General features: G+C 43.4%; 1 protein-coding gene across 4 annotated transcripts in view; it reads right to left on the minus strand.

Annotated features, from left to right (window-relative positions):
* AOAH (acyloxyacyl hydrolase) overlaps positions 1-24,830 on the minus strand; it is a 165,138-nt gene that overhangs the window by 79,929 nt on the left and 60,379 nt on the right. For all 4 annotated transcript variants that reach the window (XM_078059463.1, XM_078059462.1, XM_036101073.2 and 1 more), the window contains 7 exons: positions 22,870-22,929; positions 17,585-17,655; positions 11,556-11,616; positions 10,448-10,518; positions 9,548-9,596; positions 8,265-8,313; positions 6,313-6,407 (listed from right to left, as the gene is read on the minus strand). In XM_078059463.1, coding sequence (XP_077915589.1) covers positions 6,313-6,407; positions 8,265-8,313; positions 9,548-9,596; positions 10,448-10,518; positions 11,556-11,616; positions 17,585-17,655; positions 22,870-22,929 — 456 coding nt within the window. The remainder of the gene's footprint in view (positions 1-6,312; positions 6,408-8,264; positions 8,314-9,547; positions 9,597-10,447; positions 10,519-11,555; positions 11,617-17,584; positions 17,656-22,869; positions 22,930-24,830) is intronic.

Raw genomic sequence — 24,830 nt, forward strand, 5'->3', positions numbered from 1 at the left:
CACACCCTTACATTATTCACAAGAGTGTCGGACACCAGCCCCTGTGACTCCAGTCTCCGGAGACACCCATCCAAGTCTGCTAGTGGTCATCTACTCTGGGAGGGAAGCATGTCCACCCTTCCCCCGAGGGGAGACCTGAGGCCCCCTGACATGCTGACACCAGCCATTCCCTGCCTCAACTCTTAGACCTTTGAGGTGGGCCTTCAGCTACAGGTTGCAGAAACGATTTTCACTCCCTTCTTGTGCATGTCCTGCTGAAGTCCTTCTAATATTTGACAGCAGAATGTGGGAATAGTTGGCCCACATTGTCCTGGGGCCTCAGTTGAAAGTTAGGTAGAAATAAATAGTCCATTTTTAAATATCCTCTTGTAAAATCATCCCAAATTTCTGATGAGATAGCTGTAATTATTTATATTTTTTTAGATGAGGAAATTAAGTTCAGAGAGGATCAGTAAGTGGCTAAGTTAGTATTTGAACCCAGGTCTGCTTCAAAGTCCAAGATTATTTTATAGAGAGATAATTTAGGGGCTGGAAACTCCCCTCTGGGCACTGCTCTTGACTCATGATGTCAGTTCCGTACATGGCTCTCATGCTCTCAGTTGGGTGGCCATACATCCCAATTTGTCTGGGCCAGTCTAAGTTAATGCCTACTATCCTCATATAATTACCAGTAGTGATCCCTCTTTTCTCAGGTTTGGACAACGAATTATAAGTTCACCGTAACTATTGGGAGTCAGGGGTATGGTGCAGAAGAACCAGAGGCACCAGAAGTTTCTTAGGGGGACAGACTCTTCCAGTAAGCGAGACTCTTCCAAAAGCTGGCTTCAACCCCTGCAGGGAAGATCAGCATGAGGGGGGTAAAGTTGGTGAGGCTGCCTCTCCAGATGTGGGGATACCCTCACAGCCCTGGAGTAAGCCCAGCTGGGCGGGAGATCTGGCTCAGGGAGGCTGATCTCTTCAGGAACTGGCTGTAAAGTCCACAGGGTGGGAAGGGTATGAGAAAAACACATGTCCACTGTTCCTTCTGGATAACTTCTGAGTTTGTCCATTTCTTTTTTTCCCACTGTACTCTTCCAGTTTAGGGCACTTTCACTAGAAGATAAACTCCTAGTCGGTCTACTTTCCTGCTTTTCCTCCCAATCCATCCTGCCACTGAAATCAGGGTGATATTTCCAAAATTCAAATATGACTGCTGCTATTTCTCAGTTTAAAACCCCTTGGCAGCTTCCTATTGCCTTCAGGATAAACTCTGAATTCCTTAATGTGGCTTCAAGGGCCCTTGAGATCTGGCTCCTATGCACCTTTCTAGACTCTTCTCATACCTTCTCCAGTTTGTGCTCTATGAACATCAATTCAGCCACACTAGACTTCTTCTCAGAATGCTGAACCCTCTTACTTGTGAGCCTTTGTGTGTGCTCTTTCAGCTGCTAGGACACTTCTTCCTGTGAGGACCAGACTGCCTGAACTCCTTCTTTCCTTGAGTTTGGGGAACGCATATGCATTGATGCAGCAGCTCTGGAATTTGCTTGTCCCCATTTCCCCATAAGGCCTGAAGCCTTCTGAAGACCTTTCCATTCCCTTTACCTCTGTGTCATTCACTCCTATCACAGGGCTTCGTACACAGTAGGTCCCAGGTTAGTACTTGGCGATATTTTGTTTACTTGCCACAAGCATTAAAGCCAAACAGTCAAGACATGAGACATCAGAGCTCAACATCCGTCATGGATGTCTGCTAGGCATTGTAATCATACGTAGGCTGACTCCCTGCACAAATGAAGAGATTCTATAGGTAATATGTTTGAAAATGAGAATTTTTTTTTTTAAGGAGTATGATCCATAGTAGCCCAGAAATGAATCAGCTTAATATCCAGTCATGGCCAGATGGTTTAGTAGATTATGGCTTATATTATATACTGAAAAGGATACTATAGAACACTGACAAATATAATGAATATAAAGACTAAGTAGCAGTGTGGAAAAATGATTATAATTAGTGCCAATTGAAAAAAAGGAGAATGGCCTATTGCATACTTGCTACTCTTGTGACTAAATAATGTGTATGTGTGTGTGTTATGCATAGTAGGGGTGGAGTTCTGGGAAAGAGTGGAAAAACACAGAGAAAAGTTCAAGATGATGGGGATTTTTTTTTTTTACCTCTCAAAATTGGTTCTAACATTGACTTCATATCTTTTTTTCCCTCAATAAGAAGACTATTAATATTTTAAAACTAATCCGATACTCCAAAATGTTAAAATGATTCTCCTTGGGTGGTAGGATTTAGGAGAATTTTAATGATTTCTTAATAATTTCTGTATTGGTTATTTTTCTCCATTGAATATTTAACATTTATAATTAGATAAAAACAATACTGCAAATATTTACTTTCTTCCCTCTCTCACTTTGGGCAGATATACTTGCTTCCCCATTGATCCTGGGCATGGCCATGTGACTTGCCTTGGCCAATGCATTGATGGTGGACCTAAGGTAGCAAATGTATTTGTGGGGGGTGCCTTGTCCTCTTGCACTTCCACCATTACCATGAAAAGAATACTTTTTGGATAGATTGCCCAACCAAGAAAAATGAGACACATGGAACAGACCTAGACCCAACCTTTAGCTTGGAGCCAAGACCAACAGAGTCCAGCCTAAATAGCTGATCCTAGACAGCCCACAGATGTGTGAGTGAGAAGAAATGGGGATTGCTTTAAGTCACTGAGACTTGGGGTGGTTTGTACAGCATTATTTTGATAATAACTTAGTGATAAATCTTCATTTTCAATGCTAACTTTCTAGGCAAAATATTTCTCTTTTATTCTTGTTTCATCTTCCATCTTATAAATGGTATAACACAGAAGTGGTCCAGGCTTGGAGTGACTGGATTGATTTGTAGCTTGGAGAAGCATGTTAACCTGGGGAGACCTTTTAAGAACACTAGAACATCAAAGGCTTGAAATAGGTGACAAAATGACACTAAAACTGTAGTGATGTCCCTACCACCAACAGCATTATTAACATGTTGGTGAGAATCATGAATCCCAACTACCATTATGCCCAATTTGGCTTCCACATCAACTCTATGTTATTGCCATTCTTGTGGTCATTTCTCAGGACTACAATTCACTGCCAAAAAGTGATAGGGGGTGGGGTGGGAAATACAGGTTTCCCTGGCTATCTAAACACAGAGTGTTCTGAAAGTTCGAATTAGGCCACTTTGCTTTTCTGAAAGACCTACATTAGTCTGGTAACAGCTTTTTTTTTGTAAAAGTGAACATCTTCTTTAGATTTCTTTTAGTTGGCAAGAAAAGGGGATGAATATAGGTCTTCTGTAAAAGCAAAGTGGCATTAAAACAAACTTTCAGAAACCAGGGGATACCTGTAACCCAAACCCAAACCAACAATGCCGAGCTGCAGTATCTCACTTAATTTGTTGTTGCAAATAGCAGATTAAAAAATGTTACAATTCAAATCCCAACTGTCAGGACTTCAGGATGGGACCAGCTGCTGGGCTAGTTTCTCAGTGGATCTTTCTCTTTCTCAGAGATTTAGCACCCTGCCGAGTGAGCTGCTCTGGTGCTCTGGTGAGAGTTTGTGAGAGGCCATTCTCTCTGGGAGAAATCTAAAGTGACACCCTTCACCTCAGCCTCTAGAGGCCCAGGTGTGGGATAAGAAGGACAAGCACAAGGACATGGACCAGCCTGGCTAGCTGCCACCACTGCACTGCATGAGCTATGTGTCAATCTACTTTTTGTCTGGTTTGAATCCAACATAGGGTCCAAAGCATGTTCACAGCCCTTAGATCATGAAACACATGGCCTTGCCTGAGATTGTTCCTACCATCATTTACAGAATTTCTGGGTAGGTGGCTTGTTCAAGATGACAATGAAAGGAAGTGATTGTTTCACCTGTTAGCTGTGTGACCTTAGGCAGTGTACTCAACTTCTCTGGGTATCTGTCTGTACAGTGAAGCTATGTTGCAATAACACCTACCTCGGAGGGTTTTTATAAATATTAAGGAAAGCAGTGCTTTGGTGTTTTTTAGCTATTTGTTCAAAACAAAACAAAAAGACCCCCTAAATCTTGGATTACAATATTTGGTACATACATAGTACAAATTCACTGAAGAAAAATAAGAGAAAATGTTACCCAGTGTTCTACAATCCAAACATACCGTGTTAACGTACTGATCCATAACCTTCCTATTATTTTCTTTGCTTGCACACACAGATGCACTTACATATTCACAAACCTGGTTCATATATATTATTTTATAAACTGTTTTTGCCCCCTAACAAGTTATTATTAATATATTTCTTGCTAAGAAATATGTCTACAACATGTGTATTAGTGGTAGCATAACATTTCATTTTATGGATATAATATATTTTTACATGTCTAATCCCTGGTTTTTTTAATTTTTAATTTCTCTTCTAATTTTTGCTCTTATAAGTAACTCTTTGATGAATATTCATGTACACAGAATCTTGAGCAAATGACTGATCAGTTTTAGAGGTAAACTTCCAGATGCAGAATTATTAAAACCACAAACATTTTCATGCCACTTTATATATATTGTCAAATTGCCTTTTAGAGAAGTTCTAACAAGTTAAACACTCTTGGTGGTGAAAGAACATGTCCATATTTTTGCTGAAACTAGGCCTTTATCACTTTTTAAACTTTATCTGTTTGACAGATGATAAATGATATTCCATTGTTGTTTTAATTTGTATTTCTTTGATTACTATTAAAGATGAAACTGTGTTTATATTTATTAGTTATGTTCTTTATTAAATTAAAAAAATTATTATTGACATGCAGGAACTGTTATTAGGGGATTTAAATATTGCCTTACATGTTATAAATATTGTTCTCTTTTTTCATTTGTCTTTTAACTTTATGGATTTTTTGACATTGTGTACATTTGAAAATGTTATATAATGAAATCTAGTAATATTTGAATATTTGGAATAGTAATCTGGAATACTTCTTAAAATAATCTTTCTCAGGAGGGCATAAGTCTGTTATGTTTTCTGAATCTTTGAAAAACTGAGAATAAGTCTCTGGGGCCCTCATGTAAGAACAAAAATATCTTGGCAGTCTAAGCACTTTTGACACACAATCCTCAAAATCCTGTAGAGGCCATTCCACTATTTTCTGAAAGTTAGCATCGAGAGAGGTAAGTCTGATGCCAAAAGGGTTTTTCCTCCTAGTAAGTATGCTGGGGTTTTTTTGTTGTTGTTGGGCAGAATGACTGCAAGATTTTTCTCTATATTTGGAATTAAAAAAAAAAAAGGAAGACATGGTAAACAGAGTCTATTTTACACTTGGACCTGGTGCTCAGGGCGGGTTTGGGATTGAAGACAAGGATTCCCTCAACTCAAGAGAATTATCTTTTATTGTTGATTTGGTCACCACTTCCTCTCTGCCTAATGTGTTGTCTTTTCTGGGTTTTCTATTCAATCTCCAGAATCCATCCTGCATGCCTCTTCTCTGAGTTCCAGAATCTCCCCAGCTGGAGGACTGCTTTGCTCATCTTCTTTTTTGCATTGCTAACTTGCTTGTCAGTGTTGCCACTGGATTTTCACATCAGTTGATTATTGTTCTTTCTCCCCAAAGTAGTCTTTCTTGATGTCAGATTGCTCCTTTTTCATGGGTACAACCTCCTGTCGACTATTGTTGAGAACCTGAATTTAATATTTTACAAAATGCCACTCTGTCTCCTACAGCAAGCTTTTTTTTTTTTCAAAAAAGTACTTTTCTTTTGAGATCATGAGCATTTTTTATATGTCCAGATGTTTCCCTGCTTGCTCATCTTTACAAAGGGAAGTCTATATCTGTTCAGTTTTGGGACTTGGGATAGGTTCAGTTGGAGTGTTTAGGTATATGTTCAATTTCTCTAGTCTGAGAAGAAGGGATCAAGGAAGAATTTATAATTCTGGTATAATTCCTGATTTCTCTGGATCAGAGTTTCAGGGTTCTTGGAGAGGGAGAAGGGAACCACGCCCGAGGTGGCCATATGACAAGCTTCCCCATTGTGTCCAAGTCTCCTTTCCACCTGGCAGGGGCACTATCCCCCTTCTCTAATGGACAGGATGGTTCTTGTGATGAGCCTGTTGCCACAATGCCCTCACATTTCTTATCACATTGTTTGAAATGAATTGAGCTGAAATGGCTGTGGATGTGCCTCTTATAACAGATTTTGCTGAGGAGGGAAATTTGCACCTGTTTGGAGTTGGCATCGCATTTAGAGAGAGCAAGGGGGGACCAAACACAAAGGCCGGCACATCCGGGATAATTACTGCCAAAATTACTTACCAAAGACATCTGTGAAGCTGTGATCCATTCGGGAGAGATGTGAAAATGAGCCCCAGCTGAGTCTCCCAGCAAAATGATTCCCCTGGGCTGTGAACCTGGGTGGCACAATTTATTTGCATTATTTATACCCTCAAGTAGTTTGGAGCCTCCAGATTGGGTGGTTAGGAGAGTAGATACCCTGGTGTGTATTCCATGCACAGAGCGTCATAACAGTGATACATTGCCACTTTTCAAGTGCTGGGGAGTGAGGGAGACACATTTAGGAGCTGAATGAGATTTCTAGGCCATCGAAACTGCTAGCTAAGCTGTACAGACGCCGGTGTGTTTCCTCGCTCAGCATAAAACAAAGTGCCGTGCAACCTCATGAGTGAATGATGGATGAATCAATGAATCAAAACTTTTTCTGAACTCAGAACTATGCCCTAAGTTTTGGTTTTGGAAATCACGCTCTTGAATTCTGTTATAATTCACTTTAAGAATTTGTGATCTCATGGAGCAATTTAGACTTTTCAAAGATGTTATGGTCTTTTAAAGCCCTTAATCCATATACACAAAAGCCCTGGGTGGACAATTCTGGCTGATTAACGGGAGATGAACATGAAGGTCTCTGCCTGGAGGTTAGGAATCACTTAATCTGCCTCTGAGGCCCATCTACACAATTCATTTATCCATGGGTGATGCCTGTACTCTTCTAAATCCCTTAAGATCCTGAAAGAATCAACTGATGCCTCCCAGAGTCAGAGAGGGGCACCTCTTTCCCCTAGCCTCAAGTCCCCCAAGTCATGCTGGAGGACGGTCTAGCCTCATTTCAGTGGCTCCCTATCCTGGGCCTCTGTGACAGTTAGCACTTGGCCACATACATGGGGATGGAGAAGGCTCAGGACATCCAGGAGGGGTTGGGATGGGGCAAGTCCAAGAGACTTCCCATGATGATCCTAGATCCTCATACCAGGATCTTTTCACTAGATCTGAGTTTGTTTATTTATTTATTTATCAGTCATTTTTTCATTCATTCTTTTATTCATCCAACAAGCATTTCTAAACTGCATACCTATGCACTGCCCTGGATCTGTGCATTTTCTACTCCCCTCCTACCCCTCTGAGAGTTTAAAGACAATTAGACTAAGTTGATTGAAGGCATGGACTGTATCACATCTGCCCAGGACAACTCAGAGCCAAGTATAGCCCTTGGTGCATAATAGGAATAGGCATTTAGGAAATATCTGTCAAATGAATGAATGAATGAATGAATGAAATGCTTTTCAGCGTTAGGGAAAATACTGCCTAAATGTAAAAAGTGATGCTACCAGAGGGTCTTGTCTGAGACCCTTTGGGTATCACCAAGCACATATTTTCAGTAGTATGTGGGTGATCATAGGTTTCTCCTAACAGTACTGGCAGCTCAGATGTCTGTGGCATTTGGGCATTTAGAATACAGAGCTTTTGCTCAGCTATTTTTGGGAACTCCCAATGGCTATAACTTGGAGGTCTCCCTCAAGTCACCCAGATGTGAATCTTTAGCCCAGTTGCCTGCCGCAGGGACTCAGTCAGCACAAGCCCAGATGTCTGACCTTGTCGGGTATTGAGAAGGACATGGAGAAAGAGGAAACAAGAGCACCTCTATTTGTTTTCCTATTTGGAGAAGTGCTAGGTTTCCATTACCTTGCGCTCTCCCCTGCTGCCTTTTCTGGCATTCTCAATCAAGTTTCCAATCCCCACATAAAGGAGGCAGTAAGACAAATTCAGTGTTGCTTTTTCTAGGTTCTGCCTCCATTTTCTACAGGCTTTTTCATGCCTTTTTCTGATTTTTCATGAAAATAAATGGAAATCGGTCAACTTTAAGCTGTAGCATCAGGCACTTCCTCACTTGGATGGTCTGTTCTCTTCAATCTGACTCAGACTAGAAAAGAGGGTCCCTATTGTGATAAGCACATTAACTCTATAATTCATACCTTCACAGAACTTCTTCTCATACGGAATTCCATCTTTTGGATCAACACCCTTTAAAAGAGAAATGATGAGATTAGCGGTTTGTTTTTAAATGTATGAGACACATACACTGAGGCTTTCCCTAATGGCTTTAAAAGTACAAAGGCAAGTCAGTGGATAAAACCCATTAAAGTCTTTTGAGCCCTTAATTCAACACAGCAACACTCTGTGTAAGTGAGTTGGGCTTTACGGAGCTGGGGCAGGAAGAAGGAGAGATCCAGAAGCCCAACTATCTGGTCCAGAGAATGCAGGGCAGTGTCTGGAGTGCTGGCAGTGTCCCCGTGAGGGGGCGCTGTGGGCCCACTGAGTTACAGGGACACAAGGTCAGAGTGTGTTCCTCAGTCTCTGAGCTGGGGAGCTCTGAGAGCCCTGACAGCTCCACTCCCTAAGGACTGATGCTTCCAGAGCAGCGATTCTCAACAGGGCTCATTTCCCCCCACCCCTACCCCAAGGGACATTTGGCAAAGTCTAGAGACATTTTTGGTTGTGACAACAGGGGGAGGGGGAGTGACTGGCATCAAGTGGGTAGAGGCCAGGGATGCTGCTGCACATCCTACAATTTCCAAGGGACCTGAATTTCCAAGACTCCAGGAATTTGTTGGGATTTCTTCTATTGTTCTAATTAATATTTACTTTCATACTTGATTTTGTATTTGTAATTTGGTATTCTTTTTCATCAGGAGGACCCTCAAATCATATATTAGCTCAAGACCCCACAAAACGTGGGTCTGCTGCCATTGTTGTGTTTGGTTGGGCTTTATTCCCTTTCTCTTCCTGAAAGCTGCAAACCTGTTGTTCGTGGAGAGCTGGAGCTCCAGCATTAAATGCCTCGAGATGTAGATAGAGGGGTAACTACAGGGTAATTTCCACCCTGCCTGACTAGCTTTATGGAATAGAAAGAAAATGGCTGCCACGAAGAGGTGGGAGCAAGAGATTTGCTCCAACAGCTGTCTGGGTCGCTGTAAAACTTCGCTAACAGCACTCTTCATTTAATTTCGCCTGATTCACCACAGAATAAAGGGGTTAGATGCGGGTGACTTCAAGGGGCTGTGACTAACAGACCCTCAACTCTCATTACATCCCTACCATCCATCATGTGAGATCAGAGTCTTTACCCCTCTTCCAATTTGCAGAAAAAGGGTGCTTTCATCTGTCATCTTCTTCCCTAGGACTGACTAAAGCAAATAGGCTTTTAAGGAGGGCGGAACGTCAGAGAACGGGGCTAGATTTGAATCTAGTTGCTTACCCAAATGCCATTACAGTTTGAATCCTCGTGTATATCCCAGTTGTCTGGCCTAAGAAGAAAACACCAACATTGGTTTTTAGCATATACTTCTTGCCCCGTGAATGTTAGCTGAATGAATGAATGAATGAACAAGTGCTGTATGAAGTGTCATTGATGGACAGCATGTTCTTCAAGGAGGAGTGCCACTCATGACTGTCAATGGCACACGGAAGCCTCCACTGGCCTCTGCCATTATCTCAGTTTTGGATATTTTCTGGGCACCGTGGACTAATTCCAGTGGCCTCTATTCACGGACTGTATTGTGGAATGGTGCTGGTGAGCAGAGTGAATGAATCTGTAGCCCACTTTATTTAGATAGGTGAGGCCATTACAATTACGCTCTACACTCCCAAACATCTGGTATTCTGAATGCTGCGGCCCTGCAGTCACGGCTAAGATGAAGGTTGGCATATCCATTTTCTGAAGTCCGAGATGTGGCTGGCTGAACATCAGCCCGGGACTAAAATATGACATGCGGTCCACTCATGGGAGCCCCGTGCTCCCTCCTCACTCAGTCCTGCATGTAGACCTCGTGCAGGAGGCTGGACACAAGTCCACCGTAACCTGGGGACTCGTGTGTTCCTCTCGCTAGACTGGAAGCTCCGCGAGGGGAGGCCCCACTTCCATTTTATTAACTGCCGACACGAGGCAGAGTGCTTGGCAATGAGCAAGTGCTCCATGAGCGTTTCCTGGACAAATAATGAATGAATGCTGTTCTTTCTTCACTGAGCTTTACTTCAGCGGGGACACGGAGGTCCCTTCTCTCTTTAAGTACCAATCCCCTAGGCTGGGGTTGGAATGATGCCTCCTACCTCCTTTTTAGAAGGTAATTGCCCAAGTCAGTGATGGGCAGAGACGTACCTTCTGCCCGGGTATGCCATCTTGTTGCTGTCATTGCAGTCTCTCCCTCGCCAGTGGTAGCCCCTCAGCGTCTGGAATTGAAGAGCACACACAGGAAGGGTTCATTTCCGCCCCTTGTTATCCACGAGGAAGGGCAGTCAGAGCTGTCCCAGGGGTACTGACATGCGTAATTCTTAATTCCAATACAATCCAGGAACACTAGAGATTACTAAGAAACTTAAGATTAATATGCTGAGTCATGCAGTGTGAGGTAAAATGTAATAGAGTCCCAGAGCCAATGCCAGGTGGTAGTGTGTGTGCATGTGAGTGTGTGTATATGTGCTGTTGGGTGTGTGGGTGCATGGGAGTGTATGCATGTGAGTGTGTAGGTATGTGGGCCTGTGTGCACTCACACGTGTGGTCATGTGCACGCATGCTGTACGCATCTGTGTGTGTGTGTGTACACTTCCACAAATGTTCCTGAACTCTCTGAACTTTATTAGTCATCAATCTTCTTAGCCTCCAAAACAATTGGTTTATTTGGTCAAATGATTACTCATTGTACTGGATAATTTAAAAGTCTCTAGCAAAACTGGCTAATTATGTGGATTTATTATATGATTGAACTGTCTTGATCCTTGATTTGAAAGAATCAAGAGTCATGATAATACCAAACAATGTTTTTATTTCCCCCATTCCCAGGTTGAATATCTGAGATCCCACCAACTTTGGGGAGTTACATCTGCCACTTGCTTGTTTGATTTTTGCAGAGAACATCCTGACATCTTACTGCTCTAAATCAAACATGTGCATACACATAAACACAACACACACACACACTCTAAAAGTAGGTTTAAGAATTTCCAAAATAATTCTCAACACCTTCAGATAACTGAAATACCCAGCTGGGAATGGCTTCAGGAAACAAAAACAGTCTCGGCCTAAAGACCCACTCTGACGGTTCGTGTATTATTAAGATGCCAAAAAGTCCGTAAAAATCATGGAATAGTGTATTATCAAATTATTAATACATTCAAATGGAATTCAGTCTTGTCTCACTAAAGGAAAGATATTTGTAGAAAGCGATGCAATATTTAGTGAACATCTGGTTACTCTTAACAATACTTACTGGGAAAATGCTGTATTTGTCTGAATCTCCATCTTTGAATGGCACAGAATTTTCTACAGCTCTAGAAAAAAGAAAACAAAACAGCTGGTGAGCTAAGAAAAAAAAGAAACTGTTTGTGAAAACAAACAGAGACATTTCAGATACAGCTATGTTGAGTATATGTGATAGAAGTCCGTTCTAAAAATAAAATGAAGCGCCTCCATGGTATGGAAGAGTGCCAGCCAAACTTTGCCAATCTCTGCTCTCCACCTAATTAGAACTATTTTCTCTCTGATATTAATCTGGCCCATATGGGGAAGTGAAATAATCACATCAACATTTTAGAGAACATAGGATATTGATGTTGAGATGCCCAGAAAAGAAGGAGACTGCATTTTTGGTCCAATGAACTCAGCACTACAGATTGAATTTGTGCCATTTTACACATTCTGTGATGGAAGTCTTTTCTTAAAATCTACTCTTTTAAACCACTAACTCTAAGAATCTTGAGGCACTTGAGCTGGCAACGTTCATTCCCATTCATGAGCCTGGAAAACCAAAGACTCAGATGTGACTGATGACCAAGCAAATACATGCTAAAGCCACAGACCCCTCCCTCAAGGGAGGCTCTCTCCCTGTGTCCTCACTACCAAACTTTTCCCAGCTCCTGCATGGCAAACACTGCTTTCCCCCTAAGAAAATCTCTTATGGGGTAGCAGGCTAGTGCCATCATATGGCAGGTTGAGGCTATTTTCAGAGCCTAGAATGTAGAGAGTAACATGAACCTTTACAGGATTTATTAAATGGTCTTTTGAATCAAGAGCATTCCAGCAGTTGTGAGAGCCTGAAGGCAAATGGATTCAGTAAGAGCCAGCATGGAGCCTAACTGGTGTCTCTGAACCTGTCTTACTAACTCTGGGATGGTGGACCCACCAGAAGTCTAGGTAATAAGCTTCTCCGGGGATGGCTCTCCTATAAAACTAGGTAGTTTCCCCCCATGTACATATTTGACCTCTTGGACAACCAGTGTAGTTTTCTAGGTGAGAAAAGGAGGAAAGACACACACACACACAACACACACACACACACAGGGTACAGACCCAAACAATTATATTTTCAGCCTGGAAAAGGTGCTAGGTGAAAAGTCCCACCTAGTACTCCAAAGCTATCCCCCACCCTTGCCATCCTGAGGATGGGAGTTTGAAGGAACAATGATGGGAGTTTGTCTCTAGAACTGGAAAGTGAGTTCATTAAATTAATGAACAAATGAAGCAGATGAATTAATGAACAGATGAAGCAAATTAATAAGCCCATGAAGATCTGCTTATTTTAAAGGCTCAAAGTAACTAACCCAAACCATACATTCTAGACACAGTACAGTAGATTGGTCATCCAAAGTAGCATAAACTACAATTTACATAAACTCCACAATCCCTTATTCATAGTCTCCAAACCAGAGTGCTAAAAACTGAGTTGTTGTTTAACTTTGCAGAAAATTCATTTGGTGGTAAAACTAGATCTGAACCGATATAAGGCAATTCATCAGCTTTACCCTACTTAGTGTGAATATTTATACATTTCACTGCTGAAATATAAATGTGTTTGATCAGAAGGTACTGAGAGTGTTAGGTGATCTATGGTCACCATATGTTGATTTTCTTAAAATCTGGAAAATTCTGAATTCCTGATCACATCTGCCTCCAAGGTTGTAGATAAGATATCGTTGATGTTTATTAACATTACTTCTGCCAAATTGTATCTAAATCTGATACTTCATGTACCTTATAGATGTCTAGTTGTATGCTGAAACATACATTCATTCATTCATTCATTCATTCATTCATTCATTCATTCCACATGCATTTCTGGAATCCCTGCTGTGTGCCAGACACCATGTTAGATATTAGGGATGAATATAAGATACATTCCAGTGCTAGAGGAGCTTCATGGGGGCAAACAACTCATCAATAGGCAACTACAGTGCTACGGAGAAAATGCTGTAAAGGGTTGTGCACCATGAGCGAAAACACTTCTAATGCTATACCAGGAAGAAGGTAATCTTAAGTTTAAATTTAAAGGATGAGAAAGCATTTTCAAGGCATGTAATTGGGTGAAGAATGTTCTAGTAGGAAAGAAAATCATGAGAAGCCTCTTAACATAGCTCTGGGTTCTGAAATTAGACTCTCTGGGTTTGAATCCCAAGTCTGCTGTCTACTTGCTATATAACCTTAGGCAGATTATTTAATCTTTTGTACCTCTGCTTCTTCATTTGTAAAATGGGGCCAATATTAGTACCCGCTTCCTAGGGCTGTTGTAAAGACTAAGTTGGTTCCTCCATGGGAAGCATAAAGACCCATGCCAAGCATGTGGTAAACACTCACAAAACATTAGCTCTTTCTATTATTTTGTGCAATGGTAACAGTTATTCCAAGGATGATTTCTAGGGCCGGGCAAACAGGAGTCAGGTATTTGGTCCTATGGCATTTTAGTTTCTGGAACAATCCCAAATCCAATCCATGTACCCTCTTCAGATTTGCGGATTTCCAGGCACACAATGTTCTACCCAGTTATCTTGTTGGCCAGCGCAGCTAATCACCTGCTTGGGGATGAATATAAAATATATTTCCAATAGAGCCATTGCTCTATGACTACCAGTAGTCAAGCTAGCGGGCTTGATCCAGTGAGCAATTGTAATTGCAGGTGAATGTTATTCATTACATAATAGAACAGCTATTCAAGTTCAAACTCCCTAAAATTATTTCATGAAACTGGGGCATTACAACAAAAGAAAACTAGGGAGACTAAAGTTTCCATGTGTAGCTGTCTCACATTTGAGTCCCAGGCAGCACTCCAGGGCTGGGAATGGGTCTGTTTCATATGCATGTGGATGTGTTAGATGCATCTCTGTAAGATGAAATGAGAGCAGAGAAAACCAGGAAAGAATACACCCGGGCTCACCTTGGTGGCAGGGACAGGGACCAATGTCATTGGAAGGAGTAGGTCATGGGGAAGAAGGAACAAGGAAAAAGAAAAGAAAAGAAAAGAATGATGAACTAAAAGTAATTAACATAGGCTAGGATAGTCTGTATGCCTTTATGTGAAATGATCCATATGCGGGTTTATGCATATGGAAATTAAATAACAAGAAGAGATTATTAAGAGGGGACTCTCTTGACTTACCATTGTTACAATAAAAAACAGTGCACAGGCACTGTGAATTCTGACCAGCACAAAATAAAAAAAGAACAAAAAACTTGAGTGCCCTATGGTAGTAGCTTAGTATCCTATACATTTCTTTTCTAGTAAAATAGTGCCTTTTCTTTATTTATTCTCTTGTTTCTTCACTGAGTCCCTACTAATTCGAAGCAATGTGTTAAGTACAAGGATAAAAGGTTTACTAAGAAATGGTGTCCCCACCCTCTAAGAGCGGTGGGTGGTATGGGATCCTGATGCGGAGAGGCCATAGAAGAACAGGGTGCAGGAGCAGGCACCGGTGAGCTCGGGGTATGGAGGGCTGGCCAAACACCTGGTAGCAGGGAGCTGGAAAACTACCCACGGTGGGACACCTTCACTCTACTGTGAAGGCGTTAGACCAAACAGGATGCGGCAGGAGAAGCACAGAACAGGAAAAGCATTCCCACTGGAAGGGATTTTATTGAAGGATTATGTAATAGAAGACACATAGGTCTTGTCTCTACCACCTGCTGACTGTGCTTAGGGGGTCAGACATTCAATGAACTAGAACCTACTTGGTCATCCAAAAGTGGGGCGAAGAGTCAAGGGACAGACAATTGAGAGGCTCTGAGCCTGGCTTTTGCAACCAGGCTGCTGGGTTCAAAGGTCGGATTTATCTATTACTAGCACCACGGCCTTGGGCAAAAGACTTTACCTCTTTAGAAAGGAGACAATAATGCCATCTGCCATGTAGGGTTGCATTGACAAGAGTTCCTAGTGCATAGACATTACCAGATAACTTAGTTATTGTTATTATTACTAAGCCACAGGTTGTTTTGAAGAATAAATGAAGCTGCATTTAAATGTGCTCTGTAAACCATAAAGCACTGAATAAATTGTGATCTGATGCAAATTATACTCAAAGCACAATGATTTTTTTAGAAAGAAGAAAAAAACACACTGTTTTTGCTTTTTCATAAAAGAAAAATTTCCCTTTTAAATAGTGCCAGGAAAATCCCTGGTCACAGATGCTCTTGAATTCAATTTTTCAAAGGTGGTTCAGTTGAAGAGTTGTCACTTTGGGTCCTGCTGGCCCATGTTTGACACAGAAAATGCAATGATGCTTTCAGCAAGGAGGGGCAGGTGTCTCAATTCAGTAAGAGCTAGGCATGATGAAATGATTGGGGGCCTGGGGAGCTGCCTGCATCTCAGCCTTCCAGCATCTTCTTTCATGTCTATTTCCCCTCTGCTCCCCATGTCCTGGTTGTCTTTGTCCAGCCTATTCATGAAAACTGGTGTTGATCCTGTTTCTGGGACCCAGGTCAGCACTTTGCACAGCTGGCTTACGGGAGCTCACGTGGGCAGATGAACCAGGAAGTTTTAAAACTCTTGGATCTCCAAGAGGCTTTGAGTGTAGGTCAGAAGATAGTCTCCTCTCCTGAGAAGCTTTCACAGCAGACAGGAGATGTTTAGTGGATTGAGCTCCCATGAAACTCATGAGATGAAGGATGGAGGAATGTAGGAAAAGTGCCTCTTCGTATGGGTTGGATTGTGTTCACAAGAAGTCATGTTGAAGTTCTAACCCCCAGTCCTATGAATGTGACCTTTTTTGGAAATAGGGTCTTTGCAGATGTTACAAAGTTAAGATGAGGCCATTAGACTGGGCCCTGATCCAACACGACTGGTGTTCTTATAAAAGGAAAAGACAGACACACAGGGAAGACAGCACGGAGGAGGCTGGAGGCAGAGACTGGAGTGTTGCAGCTACAAACCGAGCAACAACAAAGATGGCCGGCTACCGCCAGAAGCTAAGAGTTGACCCGGAACGTCAGAGACACTCTCAGAGAGAGCAGAGTCTCAGAGGAACCCTGCCAGCATCTTGCTTTCAGACTTCCAGCCTCCAGAAGGGGGAGAGGATACATTTCTGTTCTTCTAAGCCACCCAGCTTGTAGGTATGTTATTACAGCTGTCCTGAGTCCACATGCGCAGCCTGAATCACCTCCAAGCCCTCGCAAGGAGAGCTAGACCCACCAGACACACCTGGCAGCCTGGGAGAAGTGATTTCTTTAAGACTCAGTGTCCTTCACTGTGAAATGGAGTAATACCTCACGGAGTTGTTGGGAGAACTGATGCGGACAGGTTCGAACATTCCACGTGTGGCACTCACAGCAGCCACAGTCACATGGGAAGTGGCCAAGTGCAAGGTAGAGCCTGTGCTATTTTGCCTCTTGGTCCAGTGTCCCTCTTGGCACACCTTTCCATCCTTTAATGCCATGGACAGTGATCATGACACCCAGCATAACCCCAGACTCAGAGTAGAGCTGGGGTATGGGATTTAAAATGGAGATGGGAGGTCCTGGGAATTTGGGACAGTGTCTCCGTATTGGCAACACTGTTTATACATATCTGAGCCAGAGTTTTTTGGTAATGGGTTGGGCTCTGTGAAATAAATTGGTCCCATTCCAGCCTCGTTGAGTGCCCTGGACTAAAGATGCTCAGATTCCCTTTCCTGACAAGGCACCGACCTTGACCTTGTCTGTGTCTTACACAGCAAGGAGGGGCTGTCCCCATGTGTGGCACGGGTGTGCACCAAGCTGCCCAGAAGTTTCACCGGCAGCCTGCGTGCCGGCCCAGGGTATAAGTCAGGCTTTGAGGTTCAAAGATACTGGTATGCAGTGGCTTTCCAAAATGATTTGTGCAGAGCTCATTTGTCTTTTAGTTTCTGTACCAGTCATGGTACGAGTTGTGAGCAGCAAACACTTTCACCTTTGGGAAGATGACTTTTACATCATGATCATTTTAGTCATTGGAAAACAGGGACAACCAACAGTGCCATCTCATGCCAATGCTCAGGGAGGTAGAAATAGTATACGTACGATTTAATCCTCTGACAGATCTTGGCCAAAAATGGGAGGGAACAAACATCAGAACTACTTCTGGAATGTTTCTGGAGAGGAAAAAAAATAACAAAAGGAGTTGCTTAGTTCAAGGAATAGTCCTGCAACTTGTAAAGGCCCTTCTACTCCTGCTGGCTCCATAGTCTGGATTTCAGGAGCCTCTTTCCTTCAGAACCTGGGCCATCTCATTTAACTAAATTTACCTCTTGTTTCTGTCCTCACACTCCATCCTCACTCTGTCTCCGTGCCTTTGTTCTTGTGGGGGCCTCAGCCTGCAGCTCTCCCTTCCTCGCGCTGCCTGCTATCCCCACCTTCACCCATGCGCCACCTCTTTCCAAGAAGGTCTGGCCCACTGTGGTCTGTTCCACTTGGCCAACAACATTCTTCTCGCTCCTTGTACTCAAGGGCTTTGAGAAAGTGTTTGACATAAAGAACATATTCAAATAGAATAATCCCAGCCTACAATGAGAGAAAGTCAAGACTAATAAGAGAGACATGGCCAGGGCTTGGGAAGAAGGAAGGAGGAAGTCCCCTTTCCTGGGGGATGCCGTGGGGGCAGGTAAGGTGTACAGATGAAGCTCCTCAAGCTTCATGAGCAAGGGATTTCAGAGAGCAGTTTCCGTAAGACTCTAGCTGTGTGACAAATGAAAAGCCCTGGCTTTTTACTGAGAGGTACTTTTACAATGATTGTGGTTTCCATGATGCTTTCCCCAGAGAAAGAAAAAGACAACAAGGTAGAAAATTTAGAAACTAGCATTTATCAGTGAAGGGGGAGAGATGGGTGATTTTTGGCAGCCCAAAGAGTCCTTCGGATGGCTATGAGTTGGATCAGTAGTGTTGGTGATACATTGATCCTGGCAGAGGAGAACAAGGCAACCTCCTTTTCAGGCTATGAATCAAAGTTGAGCAAACCTTTGTGATGTTTGCTCAACTTTCTAGGATGAGAGGAACAATCCTGATTGGTAGCCCCGTCCATATGCAAGACATGGAGACAGAAGAGGCTGTCCTTGTCCTCATCAAGCTTACAGTCTAGTAGAGTGTAGGGGGGGAGTACCTCAGCTCTTAGCATGCTTTGTGAGGTCTGCAGTGGTCCCAGCATTAACACGGCTATCTAGGAATCCAGAGGAGGAGGCAGGAGATGAGCCTGAAGTCACATAGGAAGGATGCTGGCAGGAAGGAAGAGACAGATGTTCTAGGCTCTGTGACCCCAAGTGTGGTCCACAGACTTGCTACAGGTGCAGTTTGTGAGCCCCACCCTGATCTACTGGATTGGAAAGCCTGGGGTGGGTCCTGGGAATCAGTCCTGGGAATCAGAGCCTCCCAGGAATCAGAGCCTCCAGGTCATTCTGATGCTCACTAAAGTTTGGGAACCACTGCTCTAGGCCCTAGCTGATGAAAGCATGATCACAAACCAGGAGCATGGATGTTGTCTGGGAACTTTTGGAAACGCAGAGTCTCAGGCCCCACAGCAGACCTGCTGAATCAGAATCTATGATTCATCAAGGTCCCAGGTTATTGGAGCGATCTCTGAAGTGGGAGAAGCATGGGTCTTCACAGAGGGAGCACCAGTGAGGTGCTGTGGGAGTATGAACAGGTGTGGCATCTCAGGGGGCCACCGAATGTTTCACCCTGGCTGGGTTGTAGCAAAGCACAAGGACGTGGTGAACCACGGAGGGGAGGAGACATCATGACTAGCCTAAGATGCCGCAAGTTGTGCTATCCTGTGGGGGATTACTGAAGGTGTTAAGCAGCGGGATCACATTTGTATTTCAGAAAGTTATCCTGGGGGTGAGAGGGTGGCCTGGAGGAGGTGAGCTGGGGCAGAGAGACCTGTCGGCAGATAAAGATCCTGAGACCTGATCCTGGGGTTTCTAATCTCAGCACTAGTGCTATTTGGGGCTGAATAAGTCTTTGTTGTGGGGCTGTGCTGTGCCTTGCAGGATGTTTAGCAGTATATGTGGCATCTAGCCATTCAGATGCAAGCAGCCCCCAAATGTCACCAGACATTGCCAGATGTCCTCAGGGGAGGGGTGGGGAGGACAAAGTTGCCACTGATTGGGAACCACTGTTGTAAGGCGGGAGGAGGGGGATGGTGGTGCAAAGGAGGGATATTTAGAAGGTTGAGTCCAGGGACCTGGTAACTGATTGAGATGAGCACTGTAGACGCACCATAAAACAAACACCAGCATGAAATTATACTACAACATTGGTGGCAGTTTAGAAATACAGACACATTCTGAGACTCTGAGTTCAGTCAGGTTGCATTTGAATGTTTGAGCTACGTCTTTGAATATTTATTTGAGTCTGAAGGCCTTGGTCTAATTAACCTAACGACAAGGTAGATTTTAACACTGATGTAACCAACACATCAAAAAAATTTATGTGGACAGCCTTATAATTACTGCACAAGAGGTACAAAAGAATTAAATGTTATAATTGCACAGCTGTTCACTGTTAGGATTTAACTGAAGGCTGCGGCTGTCTCTGACGTTCACTGTGCAGAAACTGGGTCTAGGGTGTGGACAATAGATGATGTAGCTTGCCCAGGGACAACCCGTCCCCCCAAGCAGAACTCCTGTTCAGACAGAGGTTCTAATTATCTAGTCCTTTCATCACATAGCATGGGAAAGACTAACCTCTTATCATTTACTTGCAAAGAGAAATGAGACAGACAGAGAGTAATGTTGCAGAAGTCCTCCCTTGCAGTTTACCAGCCCTTTCCTTTCAATTTGAACTTTGCCAGACAGAGGCAAAATGTAGGCTGTTATTGATTCAGCAATGGTTTTTAAAATATTGCGCCTGGCGGCATGTAATCCCATTTAAATGAAAGTCTCAATCTGGGCTGTCCCTGGGTACAGGAGTCACGCAGGATCTTCATTTAGCAATCTATTTGAACCAGTTTCTGCTTGTATCCTGAGCTTTCCCACACACCAGGACGTTAAATGAAAACAGAACAATACACAGGGGTTGAATAAAGAAAAAATGTGGTGACTGCGGTAAACAGGTCAAAGGGGAGAGAACAACTACTCTTCTATACACAGCCAAACTGAAGTTGAATTTCTGCATGGTGAAGTACTTTTCAACCCTTGCTATGTATTATTTTACTTGGGTTTAATTGCACTGGGGAAGATGATTCTATTAAGTAGGTAGGTTTTTGATCAGGGATGTCAGGTACAGTTGCACAGGTCGTGCTCTGCATAATTTTAACCTACATAGCCTGTGATGTGAATGGTGCTTCCTGAAATTTAGTGCTGAGGAGGTCTGGTTGAGAGCTATTGGCATAGTGGAGAAGGTAGGAACTCGGATGTAGCTGGATCTGGATTTAAATGATGGGTTTCTCCTGACTAGCTGTGGGGAATGAGCACATTACTTAACATACCTGATCTTTAGTCCTCTCGTCTGTAAAATAGGGTTGATAAAAAAAATACACTATTTTCTATGAGTTTTTGTGAGAATTAAGTAAAATGATTCCGTAACTCAAGGTACTCTAAACCCTTAGATGCTCAGTTTTCTGCCAGATCCATGAGGAGCCTCTCAGGTCCTCACTGAGAGGCAGATATTTTCTGGAACATTCCCTTCGACAATACTTCACTTTTCTCCAGTTTGACAGGCTGTGCTGAAATAATATACAACCTACTGTGTGCTTCTTTCTGCATCCTGGCTAAGTCTGCAGTTAGAGCATCACAATGGAATTAATTGCTGCCAATATCAGCTGAGCAGTAACTCAGAGACATTTATTTGCATTTTCTGATTATTTTTAATCTAGAGAGCACATAAATTTTTTTGAGGTTTTTGAGTTTTGTATTGTTGTTCGGTAGATTTTTTTTTTTTTTTTTTTTTGGCTTCTCACAAGGAATTAGCGGAATCGGGCCCCATGAATGACGCTTGCAATTCTGATGACAGAAATGAAAACTTGTAAAATCCTAATTAACCTTTGAGTTAATACCAAGGCAGTTTGTGCTAGTGGAGTTAACAATGCTCCAAGAAGAAATTTTTAGATGCATGTGGAGAAGAAGGAATGAAGAATCGTATTGTTCTCTAGCATTGTTTAGAGTTCTGAAGGTGGTCAAGGGTTTCCTGTGGTGTTTCAGTCTCTTGTTCCATGGCTTTGGCAGATTAGCTAACCTGCTACTGTTGGTCTTGAATTACTCACTGAATTAAATAATGGTTGGCAACACAGATACTGTGATTGATTAATTAATTGTGTAGAAATGCCTGAATATTGCCCATTCATTGCACACCAGCCTTATACATCAAAACCCATATGCCCCCCCATAAGTGGGGTTGCCAGATAAAATATGGCACTGAACATACTTATACTAAAAATTTATTCATTGTTTATCTGAAATTCAAATTTAACTGGTCTCCTCTATTTTTATTTGCTAAATCTGGCAAGCTGAGCCACGAGGGCTTTTTCTCCTCCTCATTTCTGTGCTGCCAAATCAAGATTACCTTAAATGTACTGCATCAGGGTGAATGATGAGCAGGGTGATGAGAGAGAGGCCAAGGACGAAGGCCATGCCCTCTCAACTCTGATGAACCCTTCCTTATTGCTGGGATCTTTAGCATGGAGGGAGACTTGGTCCTTTGAAGGTTTACTTTTTCTGCTTCCTATTCAGTTGGGGCTCATTTGCATCCAGAGCCTAAGTCAAATACTTGACTCCGTGATAACTGATTTGAACTAAACATGGTACTGATTGAGTGCTGGGTAAGCACTTGACACGCATCCATTCTTGGTCTTCACACCCATGCTTTGACAAAGGAGCACTACCACTGTCTCTGTCTTGCTGACAGGAAAACGAGGCTCAGCCTGAGGTCACATATTTAGAAAGTGGAGGGGCAGGAGGATAGAGCCTCCTCCAAAATGGTCTACTAGAGAGTAGCAGTCCTCACCTGTGAGTACCAGAGGACATTTGGCAACATCAGGAGATGTTTTTGGTTGCCATGACTGGGGAAGCGTGATGCGGCTGCTGGTATCTAGTGGGTAGAAGACAGGGATGCTGCGATACCTTCCAGTGTACAGGACAACGCCCACAACCAAAGAGTAACTAGCCCCAAATGTCAGTACTGCCCAGTTTGAGAAACACTGCTGTCGAGAGAGGGAGGAGAAAAGGGGGGGGGGCTCACTTTCCTACTTAACTTCACTGCAGCTATGGTATGTTGTGGGCTTGGAGCAGCCCTTGGCCTTAGGGGTGTGAGAGCAGGGGAAGGGGAAGATGAAGGCACCAAGTGGAACACTGGTATTCTTCTCATCCGTTGCTTACCAGAGTTGGGGATTTCTTCACAATCTGTCTCGCCTTCTCTAGTGTAAATTTCCACGGCTCCTATAAAAACAAAGTTAGACAACGTTACCGCTTGTGTCTCATCTCGTCTTTCTATGTCTTTTCTGAAGTTAGAATCTTCAAAGTCCGTAAATTTGCAGTAAAGAAATTATTCCATAAATTTGTGAGAAAATAATTCGCAGGAAGGCAATTTCATGCTAATAACTCTTTATTAAGGGATTTACTCTGTGCCAGATGCCGGGCTAAGTACTTTGCAAACAGGATCTTATTTAATTTTCACAACAGCTCTGAGAGAGTCGACCTTTTTATAGATGAGGAAATTGAGATACAGGAAAGCTAAGAAACTGGCTGAAGATCGCAGAGCCAGGGTCTGGCAGAGACCCATTCTGAACTTCTACCTTCCCACCTGCTCTGCTACACAGAGGTCTCTAGGTACCTTCTTGTGTCTGGAAACCCCACGGCAGGAGGTGGCCAACAGCTCACCTGAGTGGTGACTGCTCCCATACAAGGTAACACCCCATCTCCCATTCACCAACTCTTCTGGTTCCACATCCGCATTCTTTCAACCATGGCTAGAGCATCCACGTGCATCTTCTTAGTTCACATGGCAAGTATAAAGAGTTAGGTGATTATGACCAATGACTATTGTTACAGAATTCCGTATTTGTATACTTGTGGGCAGTTTGGGAGGAAAGTAACCCTGGGGGAAGGGGGTGTGGAGTATTTGCTCCCAGCACTGCTTCCCAGATCTCTTGTCCTCCCCTTATGCCCCGACCCTGCCACATTCTTCATCGTGCTGCTCTCTGTAAGACCTAGGAGAGCCTGGGTGATGGTTTGCACATCTGGGTTCAAACCCCAGCTCTGCTGTGCATTAGCTGGGTGTCCTTGAGCAAGTTAAACTCTGAGCCCTTCAGTATCCACAGACTTACTTCCGTAACATATAAGCAAGCCCTATTTTTATCGTCTGTAACATGGGGATGATATCCACCTCACAAGGGTGCCGTGAGGATGACAGAACATCATTCATGTAAACCCCAGCTTAATAATTGATGGGTTGGCTGGAAAATTTCTGTTTCAGCCCCAAATTTTCCCTCACGCAAATCAGTAGGGAAGCTGGGATTGTGAGAAAGTGCCATAGTTCTCATTCCAGGAAACTGAGAACATTGTCCCCGCATTTAAGCAGAAAGAAAGGGTACGGGAATGGGACTTCGGAGCTGGTGGTCAGCAGGAGAGGCCTCCTGGGAGATGTGACCACTGCTGCTAACAGACGTTCAAGATGTGTGTTCTTCGCCTCCCCCCCCCCCCCCAGGGAGATGCCTTCCTCCATTATGGAGCTCTGTGCTATTCTGAAGACCTCAGCCATGTTGAGTGAACATGGGTGGAGGAGTGGCCGCTCAGTGTGAGCTTGGGTTGGAGCCAATTTTCTGGCAGGTGCTTTAGGAAGGAGGCGAGCAGAGCCAGCCACAGCTTGCCCTCTACGGGCTGGCTCTGAAACCCTCTGCCTGGCTTCTGCCCCAAATCACACTCCTCCAGCTCAAATTCAAAGGATGACAACCCTCTTGTGTCAGAGGCAGCAGGACTGCTGACATCTAAGAGTGCATGTTAGCAACTCGAGAAGAAAAGCTGCTCTCCAGGTCAGTCTGGTCGCCAGGATGCCCTTGTACGGTGTGTATTTCTTAAAACACTGAAACATGAATGTGCCAGTTGGTGAACAATCATGTCCCTGAGCCCTTGAGTGTCCCCACCACGGGCCTGGCCATACAGCCTCTCCCGAGGACTCCCAGCCTTCCTATGATCAGTCCACAAACGGGCCAAAGTCATGTACAGCCTCAGGGGCACCTGTAGACTGGGCTCCAACACCACACCCAGTGTCCAGTCTGATTGGCTGACAACAGCCCCCAAACAGTTCATTATAATCCTCACTTTAAGAACCTAGATCTGTG

The sequence above is a fragment of the Halichoerus grypus genome, chromosome 12, assembly GCF_964656455.1.
Source record: "Halichoerus grypus chromosome 12, mHalGry1.hap1.1, whole genome shotgun sequence".
NCBI classification, from domain to species: domain Eukaryota; kingdom Metazoa; phylum Chordata; class Mammalia; order Carnivora; family Phocidae; genus Halichoerus; species Halichoerus grypus.